The 13,516-nt window shown below is 42.6% G+C and overlaps 1 protein-coding gene across 2 annotated transcripts in view; it reads left to right on the forward strand.

Moving 5' to 3' along the window:
- KRT222 (keratin 222) overlaps positions 1-7,516 on the forward strand; it is a 332,692-nt gene extending 325,176 nt beyond the window's left edge. For both annotated transcript variants that reach the window (XM_069634548.1, XM_069634549.1), the window contains exon 10: positions 1,316-7,516. In XM_069634548.1, the coding sequence (XP_069490649.1) occupies positions 1,316-1,535 (220 nt within the window). In that variant the 3' untranslated portion in view covers positions 1,536-7,516. The remainder of the gene's footprint in view (positions 1-1,315) is intronic.
- The last annotated feature ends 6,000 nt before the right edge of the window (positions 7,517-13,516 follow it).

Below are 13,516 nucleotides of genomic sequence, written 5' to 3' on the forward strand. Positions count from 1 at the left end.
CCACACACCATTGCAACCTTCTCCCATGCTGTTTAGCAAGATGCAAATATGCAATGACCTAAGCAGTACTAAAGACTCCATGCTTACGCAGTTACTCCATTAGGCTATTAAATCCTTCGCACTTTCCTGATTATGATGCAGTCTCAACATGGATGTCAAACCGACTCCAAGGTACTTTACACAAAGGAAATGGTCCCACATATCCACCTGGTAGGGATGCACTTCCTCTGGGGGACATAAAATGTTGGCCCATTCTACCATGATTGAATTGTATGAAATGTAATTGAATGGCGCATACATTTCAGACTTCCAGCTTGGAATGTTCAGATGTTTGGGAGAGACTTTGATTAGTCTGCATACTCAGTGCAATAGTCTAAAATTCTAGTCTGAAATTAGGATTAGTCACAAAAAGTTTGCGAGACTTAACACACTTTCTAAGAATTCCTCAAAATTGGTTTGATTTGCACACGTTAGTGATTTCTCAGCTGCAATACTTTGGCAAACATGTAACAAGTGTTACAGAAAAAAATGAAAAGAGGTGGAAGAATATTTTGGACAGTAAATAAATTAGGTGACCTGCAGGTGTCTTGGTACAGTATAACTTAATGCTTATATGGCTGGACAAGCTTTTCATTGGGAAAGATGGTGTATTGCATGCCATAGGGAAACACAACGATTTCCAAGGGAGAGGACATATTGGGATATATGCAGACGATTTCCAAGGGAGAGGACAAATTGGGACCTATGCAGACGATTTCCAAGAGAGAGAACATATTGGGATATAAGCAAACGATTTCCAAGAGAGAGGACATATTGGGATCTATGCAGGTGAGGGTGGATAAAGGGGAGGCAATTTGGTATTTTGGAATCTTTGCAGTTCACTGTGTTCCCTCGTGCCAGACCCATAAATTGGCTATTAGCGAGGGAACGGCTTGTAATGTGCAAAAATACAGTGGAGGAAAAATTGTCCATGACACTCAGTCCTTCCTGCACACATTTGCACTACCTAGACCCATACCAGTGAGAGGAGTCTAGTTGATTGAGTCACACAAAAGTCATAAAAACAACAAAGCTCTCCTTAGTAAAGTAATATAATTCTTTAAAGCCAGATGGTTTGTCAATATTTGTGTTGGGTCTGCCTACGACCAATATTTTAAAGATTGAATTGGGAATACTTCTGCTTCAGCTATGGGAACGAACATTGTTTGCTTATTTTATTGTTTTTTTAATAATTCTTTTAGCCTAAGCATTGGAGATGGTTGACAGATTGATTGAAGGAAATGATGGACTGAACTGCTTGCGTTTATCATTGCAGGACAGAGAATGTGGACAAAATTATTAAACAGTGGGAAGGCTCATTCTTCAAGGACAACCCTCATTTAAGGAAGAAATCTGTCTCCCTGCGCTTTGATCTCCACCTGGAGCCAGCAAATGGTGAGACCACGCCGACGCCAACCGGGCCCGATGGCTTGCCCGACATCGAAGTCAGGCTGGTTATGAGGCGCTCCTGCAGCAGCCACACCATTAGTCAGTGACTGGTCGCAGCACCCACACAGAGGTTGCTCAGAATGGACTATGGAGTTCTCACAAGGAAATGCCATTATTAAACAGTGAAAGAACCTGACGCAACCGACGCAAGCTTTGGGTATGCTTCCTATAAAGGGGGAGAAGGGGCATGGAATCCAAAAAAGAAGGTAAAAGGTTTGCTTTCAGTAAATATGCAAGCTGCAATTACACACGAGGGACCCAGGCTTTCCTCTTTGATCACTGCAGTGAACTGATTAAAAAAAGAGATGTTAGTTAATAAACTTACCAAGTCTTTTGCAGAGATAGTATTTAAAAACAATTACTTTCAAGTCATTCACAAATGTGCATAAAAGTAAGATATTCCTTTATTTCAATACTATGTTCAATTTATATTGAGAACCCCATTTTATTCTTGCTCCCTATTTCTTTCTGGCATGAAATGATCAGTGAAGTCTGAAGAAAGCGACTGCCAGAAAAGTAATTGAATACAAGATGGAGAATTGACAATTAGACACATTCCATAAGATAAGCGATGCCCCATCCATTTTCCTCCCTATAAACAGCCAAATGCTCCCAAAAAAATACAAAGGGAATAAAAAATACTTCCAACCAAAAATAGGAAACAACTGACACATAAGAGCCCCTTCCCGGCCCCCGTTTCCATCCACGCAGCTCAACACAGATATCTTCTGATTGTTGGTACCAGCAGAGCCGTGTGGTAGGAAGGAGCTCTACTGCTTTTATTGTCTGATCTGAAGATAAACTTGAAGGTAGCAATTCATCTCCTAATTTGCATGAATTACTAGGTGCAGTGAAGTATAGGGTGCAAAACGGCACCTGTTTGTCGATTTCAGATCTATTTTTACTGGCCTTGAAAGTACTCACATTGGAAATGGGAACTACTTTTTTACTCCCTTAAAAATAATTTTACTCCCTACGTTAAAAAATAGGGAGTTAAACACTTCCACAGCAAAATCATGTCTGTTTCTCGGACTAGGCCACGCAGAAGAGATCCTGTTTCTTAATTTCTTAGCCCAAACAATAACATAAAAAATATACAGTGATGTCAAGACACTATATACATTATTAAGTATTCATTTTCACTGTTAACACTTTGTGAAAGCAACCTTGAGGTAAGTGTGCAGAGACACTGCATTCAAGAACTGGCCATTTTTAGGGAACACTAATCTCTAAAACCGGATTGTTAAATTACGCATGGCACAGGAAGTCCATAAACGATGCCAGAACAGAGTTAACCTTTTTCCTACATGTTTTTCAAAATTTAAGATAGTTATATTTGTTCAAAGCAGAACACTCTTTCTGCATTCCAATTTACTGGAATCAACTTTCACTTATCTACACATTAATGCTGCAAAACTAATCCATGAATGTTTAACAATGAGGAAGCAGCCAACATTTGTATTGAAAGCTATGAGCAATGATTAAATGAATGTAGCAGTCCACCAACCAGCTATAAAAATCCACTCGTCCCCTCAATTTTCCACATGTGCACAACTCTCAGAGAGCCACTGCATCAAGAGTGTGCTAAATAGCTGACTGTTGGTTTGAAAAGCAAAATAATTGACAGCATACAACAGTCGCCTTCTTTTCTTTTCTAACATTTTGCATTGCCTTGCTACAAGTCTGACATCTTGGAGCACGGGCCACTTAGTTATTGTCAGTAACCCTTTGACGTGAAGGGTTTCTCACACCTGGGTGCCATGGATCTGTTAAACATTATCCTTTGACACAAAACCATCAGATCTGCTCTTGCACCTTTAAACTCCTGCTAAGGGGAACACAAACACTGAGTCTTGTCTGAACTGCCAACACCCCCCTGGGCCTGCATTTTGAAACAGGGCACAGTACGTTACCAGAGCGCACTTACCTGCCCTGAAGTAACACTGCTGCCATCTTTTAAAAGCAAAACACAGCTTGTTCGGGTATCAAGGATGGAAGGTGATGTTTCAAGTGTATGCATCCAAAAGAAACCTGGGATTGTCCAGAGAGTGTCCCGTTTCTTCTAGAGCACAGTTGTCTCCACCACTTGCAGGTTAGCTGCAACCTAGAGGTACCAGGGAACAGGGTGAAGAAATGACACTGGGAGAAGCAAGCCGCAAGATTATTTCCACCCTGATTGAAGAGTGTTTTAAGTATTGCCCATCTAGCATATCAGCAAAACATGATCTTTTCAGTGCCTCCCAGGGCCAGGAAGTAAGTAGTGGTAATACCACTGCCATCTCCAAGATATGGCATAGGAGACAGGTGTCATAGGGAACTGGAACCAACTGCTATCCAAAATATATATTATGCTGGTGTATAGTGCTCATGTGCGGTGCAGATATGGCATTCTCCATGACAGTATTCATATCCAAATTCTTAACACTACTCTCCAAAGATACCAAAATAGTTCAATTTAAATTCCTGTGAGTTGCAAAACATTTGTATTTATTCGTGCCACTCTTGCCAACAAATGTGACATGCTGGATAACCCTTTTTCAAAGCAAGGTTTAGGACGAACGATACATTTTCATTAACACATTGGATAGAAGGGTCTGCCAAGACTCATTTCCCGTAATCCTGTTCAGGAACACTGAGCTGGTTCAGTCCTGACTACGATAAGGATGATTAGCAGTTAGTGCCCTCACCGATGACGCCCAATGGGGCTGAAACATGACTGGGATGCTTGTGGTCTTGTGCAGAAGGGATGTGACCAAGCAGTTTGTGCTGGACTGCCGCTTTTGGGATGTAACCAAGCCTGATTTCCATATGGTCTTTCCCCTTTTGTAATGGCTTGACAGGCAAAGAATGATGGTCTGGAGGGTTGCCCAGAGCAATGCCAGGGGTTAGGATTAATTCAAAATCTTCCAGCCATCACCTCTTTTGTTTTGCTGCAGAGCAAGCTAGCGTTGCTTCCACTGAAAGCAAGCAAAGGATTAATTCTGGGATTTAGCAAGTCTTGCCAGTACATGTATTTGGAGAACTGGGGTACAGTATTTGCCCCAGAGCTAACAGAAAAAGGGCAGCCACCCTTTGCAGAGGGATGGGAACACACGAGTCAGACGAGTTCTCGGATAGTGTGTCCCAGGTCAACATGAAGTGCTTAAGAAACCACTCAAATACATTTGCTTGAAGGAACAATTCTCTGGCAGCCACAGGGTGGAAGATAACTTCAAATCATGATTACAAATGTTTCTTTTGCTTGGAAGCAGAAAGGCCGCTGAAGTGATGTGCCAGGGTACTAGCAGTATTTGACAGTCTTCTATCATTAGAGGGACAAGAGCATTATGAAGAGTTGAAGGTTTGTATGCTCCTCTGGAGATGCTTGTGGTCTTTGATTGAAGTAATGTGTAATGGCAAAGCATTGAATAGCTAAGCTATTAGTACATAGAAGTGCCCACCAGGGAGCGCTTTGATATAATTAAGGACTGTCAATCGGAAGTCATTAGTGGTCCAATTGAGCATGTTGTGGCTGGCAGCACCATTGCATCAAATTTGAACAAGGGGGGAAGGGTGGGCATGTTTATAAAGAAAGCTCTGTGTGCTAGTTATAGGGCCATTAACTGCATAGATCTCCCCACCAGCAGGTAGTGCAGCAAATGGAGGGCATGTGTTACAGCTCTTCTGTTTGGGAGATACAGTAAGGGGCAAGCTGTCACATTACAAATCAATTCAAATCTACGCCGGGGAGGCACAGGGGCTACTGTGACAAGCATACATATTGTCAATTTGCACAGGGCTTTCAGGACACCAACACCTTTACAGCTCTCTAGGATTAATGGATGAGTAGGCTAATGGTCTTCCTAATGTTCTTAGATGGGTACAGCAAGAATGTGTTATAGTGTCGGCCTCTGATATCCGTGATAATTGTGCATCTAGGGTAACACAATGTGCTTTACTTTGTCTAACGACTGAGGAATAATTTGCAAAATGGTTGACCAAAGCTCTTGAAACACCAGGCAGCGCTGGACCGAGTGCCAAATGTAATTACCTTGGTCTTGATGTAATTCAATTTTGGGTGATTTTGCCACATGCAGAGGTTGAAACACATGCGGAAAAGCAGTGTGCCAAGCAATGCTTAGCCCTTTCTAGCCTCAGCAATATGTAGGTGCCATTGCCATAGTCTGAGAATATGACAACCTAGGAGAGAATTATTGCAAAGTGCACAGAAGGTAAAGGACAGCAGAGATGCCTCCACATGCAGAGGGATGCAGCAGGTTAGCGGCAGAGGCTTGGAGGTGGAATGGCTTTCAGGGAAGGTTGGGATGTCAAGTAGCACTGATTGACTATGCATTGTTATGAAAGCTTGACAATAACTGTATCGCCAATTCCTAAATTACGCAGGTGATGTAGAAGAACAAGATGATTGCTGGTGTTGAAGACCACAGATAGATCTCGCACACTGATAGCTCTGACGCTGCTTTCAATCATCTCGACTCATTTCCACTAGAAGTGCATTGGGCAGGCTCCAAAAGCTGACAGAGCTCAATAATCTGTTTGAGTCAGCAATAAACATTTCAAGTTGCAATTTACAGCATACAGAGTGACTTGCCACCTCCGTTCTCCGCTTGCACAGAGCACACCATCCTTACTCGCCAACAGTCAATTATCACTCGCCCATGGATAGTAGCAGGTTCACATTTTCAGGTCTGGTTCTACATAGGGTACGATGAATATAGTAGGCCCTATTTCACCATATTTCATGTGTGGCCACGGAAGAGGGAGCAGCAAGAAACATTGGTTACGGCTGCAGAACCTTGAACATTTATTTACTTTAGACTATAAGGGCATTGAAATCATTACAAGACAGAAGCTGAACAGCCTGGAAAATAATGGGCCTGTGTCTCCTCCTGCAAAGAAAAGGATACGGATTAAGCACTTCCAGTGGTAACATTGAGGCAAAGCCAATAGCTGAAAAGTGCATGCTTAACATGTCTCTGACACTACTCAAGGCCCATTGGTGTTTTAGAGGCACAAGGATGTAAAGTTATATTCTGATATGTACATAAGAGCCCTCAAACGCCTGTACGGCATAGGGGTGATGGACACAAATGGCGCAGAGACAACCTGTTGAAAGGGTTCCGGAAGCATAATTTTCTCTGGCCTTTCAGCATTTCATCAAGAAAAAGTGGTACATTCTCTGAAATACTGAAAGAACACATTTGATTCCTCGGGTAAATGGTTACATTGACACCTGATTGATAGAAGCTGTGACTGCTCCCTGGCCTGCCTGTTAGACCATTCAACACCTTGACAGAGTGGTGCTATGTAAAAAAAGAAAACAATTTAGCTAACATAATCACCCATGTCTGTCGTTAGTACCTAACTGTTGCAAAACAAAACTGTAAATAAAACAAAAATACCTCGGGAACAGTCATTGTGCACAATGCAGTTCCCCCTTTTTGCCCCAGGTTTGGAAACAAACAATAAGAATGTCCTGATGATACGAATTTTCGCCAAAGATCGAGCACGAGTGATGGTATTGTGAGTCCTCTTTCACTTTAAAAAAAAAAAAAAAAAAAAAAACACATTTCATAGGTGCAGGGTATCCTAAATTCCTGAGTAAAATAAATGTATGTCAGATTTACATTGAGGCGGAGGTTGTCTCCACATGTGGGACTGGAAACAAAATTCTATAACATCATGATCATACTTTTTTTTGGTTAAAAAATGTAAATGAATGAACTAAAACATATTAATTTCATTCTTGTAAAATATGTATATATATATATATATAAAAGTTCTGTATGCTGGGTTGTTTGAAGTTAGCCGCTACGACAGCCGATGGATACATCAACATTTGCATTGGTGTAAATTATCATTTCATGACACTAGTACTTGGCGCTCTGAATGTACCCACCTGCTCTCTTTCTTATTAGTATGCAGCTTTTTTGTGCTTGTAAACGTTGAAGCTAAAATACTTGAACTGAAAGCTGGGTTGCTAGGTGTGGCAATATTTTAGGCTGAAATAAAAACATACCAAAGTAAATGACTTGGCATTGTTGCAATAAAAAATAAGAAATGAAAAAAATAAGATTGACTTTGCGTCCCAACTTTCAAATATTTGTAGTGTGTCATTTAAAAAATGTATTTATCATTCATTTAAAGCAGGCTTATCTCCGCAAGGCCGTGGAACGTTGGTTATTGGCAACACAGCAGAAATAAAATGATTACCCAATCATAAAAGAGACTGTCCAGTCAAGGTTGTATAAAAATATCTACTTTATTATTATCACAGACAGTTCTAGCCCACTACACAATACAACCCACCCTGTAAAGGAATGCGAATGCAGAGGACAGACAGTTTCAAGAAGGAAATGAGATGCACTCTGGATACTGAAGATGAGGGACCCCCAAACTGCTCGTAAATCGCCCAACAGAGTCAATAAAGGGACATCCCAGGAGGGAATAAGACCAGGTCCAAGTGAGAGTGTGATACATTTTTTATCTAGAGTTAGGGCAAGCAGAATCTACTCTGCTCACGCCAAGAGCACTCTGCAGGAAACATTTTACAATACGTTTTTATACAGTTTTTCGCTATTCAAAGTGCGAGGGCCTATGGGGCACAGAATCAATCGGGATTGGTCACTAAGATTAGGCACCTATATGTGCTGTAGGGTTGGTGACGGTGGATTGGTCCTCAGGCACGTGATGAGATGACATGATGTTCAGGTCAAACGTTCAGCTGGGCTCAGCGCCTTGGCATCTCCAGTGTGACGTGCAGACACCCTATTCGAAACATTGTGCCCTTGTGGCCACTCATTCCCATCCATTCAGAACTCTGACTTGTTTGTCCGGTGGTAAGGCCTGTATCGTTACACTTGTGAAAACATGGGTCTCAGACAGACTTATTCATTGCCTAGTTGTGAATTATTCACTGTTATCAAAGGTATCACTTTCCTGTCGGCATGTGATTAGGATATACTAGGCAAGGGTGGAGGTTAAGAGGTCAGTGGATGGTCGGGGGTGTCCATTCTACATCGACAAGAGGAATTTTAGAATATATGGCTGAGATGACCAGGTTACAAGGAGGCACATATCATGATAAATATACATTTGGGTGATGGGGGCTCAGGGTTTGAATGTCCAAACATCACTAACTCTGCTGCTGAGGTCAAGGTAATTGGGGCAGGCTGGAACCCCCTTTGCAGTCTAGTCTTACACTACACGATGACTCAATTCCTTCAGAGTACGATCAACATGCAGCCTTTCGTACATAACTGACTGCTTTGCATTTAAATGACTAAAGGACAAAGGTTGAGAGCATACCTTTTTTCTTTATATGACTAAATGTCTTTAATACAAAAAGGAGCAAAAGGTTGCTTGGCGGATAGCTGGGTACTGGGATATTGCTTTAAACTTGGGAGTTCACTTATTCATACCATACTGGTTGCGGCTAAGGCTAACTTCTACGTTACAATTATCTAGCATTATACATAGTTACATTCAATTTTGTCAAAGGAGAGGTAGCATTGTGTGAGCACATACAAATGTCCATTCCGCTAACCGCTGTAATATTGCAATTAGTATTGTAAGCATTTCGAGAATATAAGTCGGCATTGGTTATGCTTTCCATGTGATGGGTTAACATAGAATCTTCCAGTTACACATGTATATGTATTTACATTAGTTACTTGTAGGCCTTCTTGGCTTATTGACAGGCTTGTACACTCTTACATGGAATAAAAAGGCATGTTTACTTTTATTGGTGTCGAAGAGAAAAACAGATTCTCTGGTTTAGGGGTCTTCTTTCAACTGTTGACTTTGGCCCAGAGTGCTCAGGAATTGTATCTTTATGGCAGGGGTCAGTGGCGTGCGGGGCAGGTTTATAGAGACAGATAGCCCTTGCTCCGGGTGGCATCTCAAGTCAGTGAAGGGAATCGGAAGGCAGATGATACAGTGTGGATTTTGTTGCGTTTTCGCAGTCAGCCTTTTCATGGGAACCAAGCAGTTATGTGGACGGCGGAGGAGAGGAGGTGGGCGGAGGATTTGGCTTAGTGTGTGCGCTCAGGTAGAGGCTGCGAGCCGGAGTGAGCCTCTAATAGCCAGTTACTATTACAAAATGGAGTCTGTGGTTTGCAAAATGGAGTCTTGACTGCCCCCATTATTGATGGGCAGGGTGCATACGTGAATATCGTGGCACCCAGAGATAGTCCCACATGAAAGGGTTCATGGTTCCTGTAGGTATTCCCACACAGGTGCCTCGGGCCAGGGCCCTGGACCCAAAGCAGCCATGACTGGGCCTACCCAGGAAGCATAGGAATAAGGGGGGGCTCTGGTGCCTCCTCCTTCCACTCATTCCCCCCTTTCGTTACTTACATAACTAATATTGTAACTGCCTCAAACTTTTACGTTCCTCCTCTTCTGCTACTGCTTCATCCCATGCGGGTGTCCCCTTTATTGGCATCCATGCTCTGCATACCGCTCTGAGACTGTGCCCTCTTCTAGCGTATTCATCTGGGGTGCAGCTCAGGTAAATACACCCTCCATCACCATCCAAATCCACCCATGTCTCCTTGTATCATTGTAACTCTCTGGGTTCCTTTATGGTTGTATGATATAAACCATCTACTATATGTCCTGTGCTGTACACAGCGGTCATTCTGTATGTGGGTTCTGTGTCGTTATCACTTTGTACTTCCACCTCATGTTTTATCTGTGCCACACCATTTGCACGTCCCATTGTTACCATCATCAGTGCACCATTTGGTACTGCATTTGCACAGCATCGGAGTCCTAATTGGCACACACAGAAAATGAGGCGCAAAAAGACGATGAGTGGTACCAGGAGCTTTACTGTCATTCTGAGCCAGGAGGGTACCCAGGAAAAAAGATTGTCAAACCAGGTGCTGGGCTGTGCCCCTCCTTCATCCTTTGTCCGCTCGCCAAGGTCGTGTACCACTGCTATCACATGTGAAAGGGACCCATTCTCTGCATCTACAGAGGGTAGGAACGTGCAACATGCACTCCTGATTCGTCAGCAAACACCTCCATTGATAGCTGTTAGAAAATCCAATACAAATCGGTTTTGCATTGTCATTAATCGTAAGGCTCTAATTTCCACCGTGATGACGTTGAACCCTCCTTCTGTGTCGTTGGGTAATTGGATGAGCTCCCAGCGGGTGATCTGGAGCCACTTGCATTTGTTCTTGCCTGGATGCTGGGAATGAGGGACACAAAGAATGTCTCCACAGAGCTGAATAGTCGAAACCTGTCGGGTATTTGGGCCAAACGTTTGGAGGATTTGGCTGAGATGTAGTTGGCGGATCGTTTCTTTCTCCGGGTGACCCTTCGACTCCTTCTTCGTATATGGCATACGCAGGTTCCGTCTTGAGCGGCATTGGGGAAGGTTCACCTTTGATTACCAAAAGATTACTCCCTCCGTTGATGTGGCTCTCAGGAATTACCATCAAGGCAGAGTGCAAGGTTGCCAAGGAGCATATTCCTTTCCATGATTGCGGAAGATGCAGGTATGCCATGTTGCCACACACCCAACAGGTGTCCATTAATACTGCTGTCCCTTTCTTCATGTCCGGTATTATGAGAGTCTTGCTGCAGTTTTCGTTTCGTCCCATGTCCCTCTTCCCTTCTCCATGTAAACATATTTCATACAAAATGTTCTTCTGCAGCTTGAAGGGTCTCTCGATGGCGGTGACCCACCTGAGTTTGCTTATATGTTCAGTCCATATGGGGGTGCATGTTCTCTGGACCCAGGATAGCTTTTCCTCGGACAATCCTCGCAGTGCTTCTGCTTTACACAGTATTTCTTCCTTCTTTAAAAAAAAAAAATGTTATTTTTTTTTTAGGATTAATATAGCGCAAAACCACTGACCCTAAGGCTTAAGGGCGCTGACAAAATACAGAAACAAATAAAGAGACATCCTCACGGGATATATAGAGCCAGAAGAAAGAAACCAGGACCATGATGTTATTAGTTAAATAGATAGGTTTTGAGACCCTTTCCAAATACTCTGCTAGAGCTTTCAGTTCTGAGTTTCAATGGAAGGTTGTTCCAGGCAGTGGGGGCAGCAGAGTAAAAGGCTCCAACCTTAGTCTGAGAAAGTCTGCAATTAGGGGCAATAAGCTGGAAGAGATCATTAGATCTGAGGCTGTAGTTGCTAGTTCTAGGCTTGAGTTCCTCATTGAGGTAAATAGGACCAGAATTGTTCATACAGTTGAAGGATATAGACAAGAGACGAAAGAGAATACGATCCTCAATAGGAAGCCAATGAAGCTCCCTTCGTGACTGGGAGATATGATCTGATCTCTTTTTGCCCATAACGACCCTAACAGCGTTATTCTGTACTACCTGCAATCTGTTTACTTCACATTTTGGAAGACCAATCAGGAGGCTGCTACAGTAGTCAATCCTTGAGCTAATCAGAGCTCGGGCCAACGTTTCTCTGCTGGGTGGTGAGAGAAAGGGTCGTGCGTGGGAGAGTAGTTTAATATAATACGAGGAAGAGCAGACCAGATTACTAACCTGCGCTTTCATATTCAGATTACAATCCATATAGATCCCCAATGTTTTAACTTTTTTCTTGATCTTTACGACACAATTATCAATCACAAGCTGGGAGTATAAATCCTCCAGTTTGTGAATTTTTGGGTCAGTGCCCACGAGCATGAGTTCTGTTTTGTTAGTGTTAAGGGCCAATCCATTGGCACACATCCAACTTTGAATGAACGAATAAATCCTGTTGATTATGGCTTCATCATCCATGAAAACACCTGTAATAGGAATAATGCACTGGGTATCGTCAGCGTAGTTGGTGAACTCTATGTCATTGTTGGCCAGAAAGTCAAGAAATGGAACCGTAAAGATGTTATAAAAGATTGGGGAGAGACAAGCTCCCTGCTGGACTCCCTGTGTCAGATCAATGGGGTTGGCTTCTGCTATATTACTGCTCACTCGCCATAGGCGCTCTTTCAAGAAAGAGGCAACCCATGCGGCCACAGGAACCGAAAAGCCTGCAACCTCCTTCAACTGGTGGATCAAAACTGAGTGGTCCACCAGGTCGAAGGTGGCAGAGAGGTCCAGCAGCATCAGCATGCTCGGTGTGCCTTGATCCATAAGGCGAAGAAGCCTGGATTTTAAATCCAGCAGGGCAGACTCAGTACCATGTTTTCCCTAAAACCAGATTGTCTATTATTTAAGACATCAGTAGTTCTCAGATGGACTAGTAATTGAGAATATGCAACTCTATCGAGGATTTTGAGCAGAAAAGGTGAGTTGGAAATAGTACGATAGTTCAATGGATCATCGGGGGATAGATCAGTTTTTTTAAATAATGGAGTCACCCAGGATTGTTTTATACATGTAGGCACAGCACTGTCCCTGAAGGATGCATTAACAAACTTACATAGAGTAGGAATGAGTGAAGGGGTGCAGGCTTTAATTGTGAGTGCCGGGCATACGTCACCCTTACAGTTAGATGGTTTAAGGTTTTGAATTATCGCTGTAATGTCGGCCTCTGTAATGGGCTTAAATGAGAACAATTCTTCATTATTCCAGCATTTGACAGGGGTGGCTGTATCCTTAAAGCCCGTGAGCGATAATATGGCTCTGGTCTCAACAATGCCTTCATTAATTCTAGTGAGTTTGGCATCCATAGCTTCCTGTATTTGGTTACACCATTTGGTGTCTTTAAAAAGGGGATTCTGTATTATGTCTGTTGTTGTTTCCAACTCTTTAAACCCTTTAAACAGCTCTTTAGGTTTAGACTGAGCTTTACTATCCTATCATCAAGATAGGTTCTTTTGGCAGCAATCAATGCTTTTTTGTAAGCCCTAACACGACCAATATAAAGATCTCTGTCTGCTTCAGAAAGCGATTTTTTCCAGGTATAGAGAGCCTTAGTTTTGATACTTTTTAGTTGTAAGTCATGCGTGAACCATGACGTCTATTCCCTATGGGTTATTTTTTTGTTTTTGAGAGGAGCTAAGGTGTTGACTGCCTCTCGAAGAGTATCTTGATAAGCAACAGTGA

This window comes from Ambystoma mexicanum, chromosome 13 (assembly GCF_040938575.1).
Source record: "Ambystoma mexicanum isolate Mex_15411 chromosome 13, UKY_AmexF1_1, whole genome shotgun sequence".
NCBI classification, from domain to species: domain Eukaryota; kingdom Metazoa; phylum Chordata; class Amphibia; order Caudata; family Ambystomatidae; genus Ambystoma; species Ambystoma mexicanum.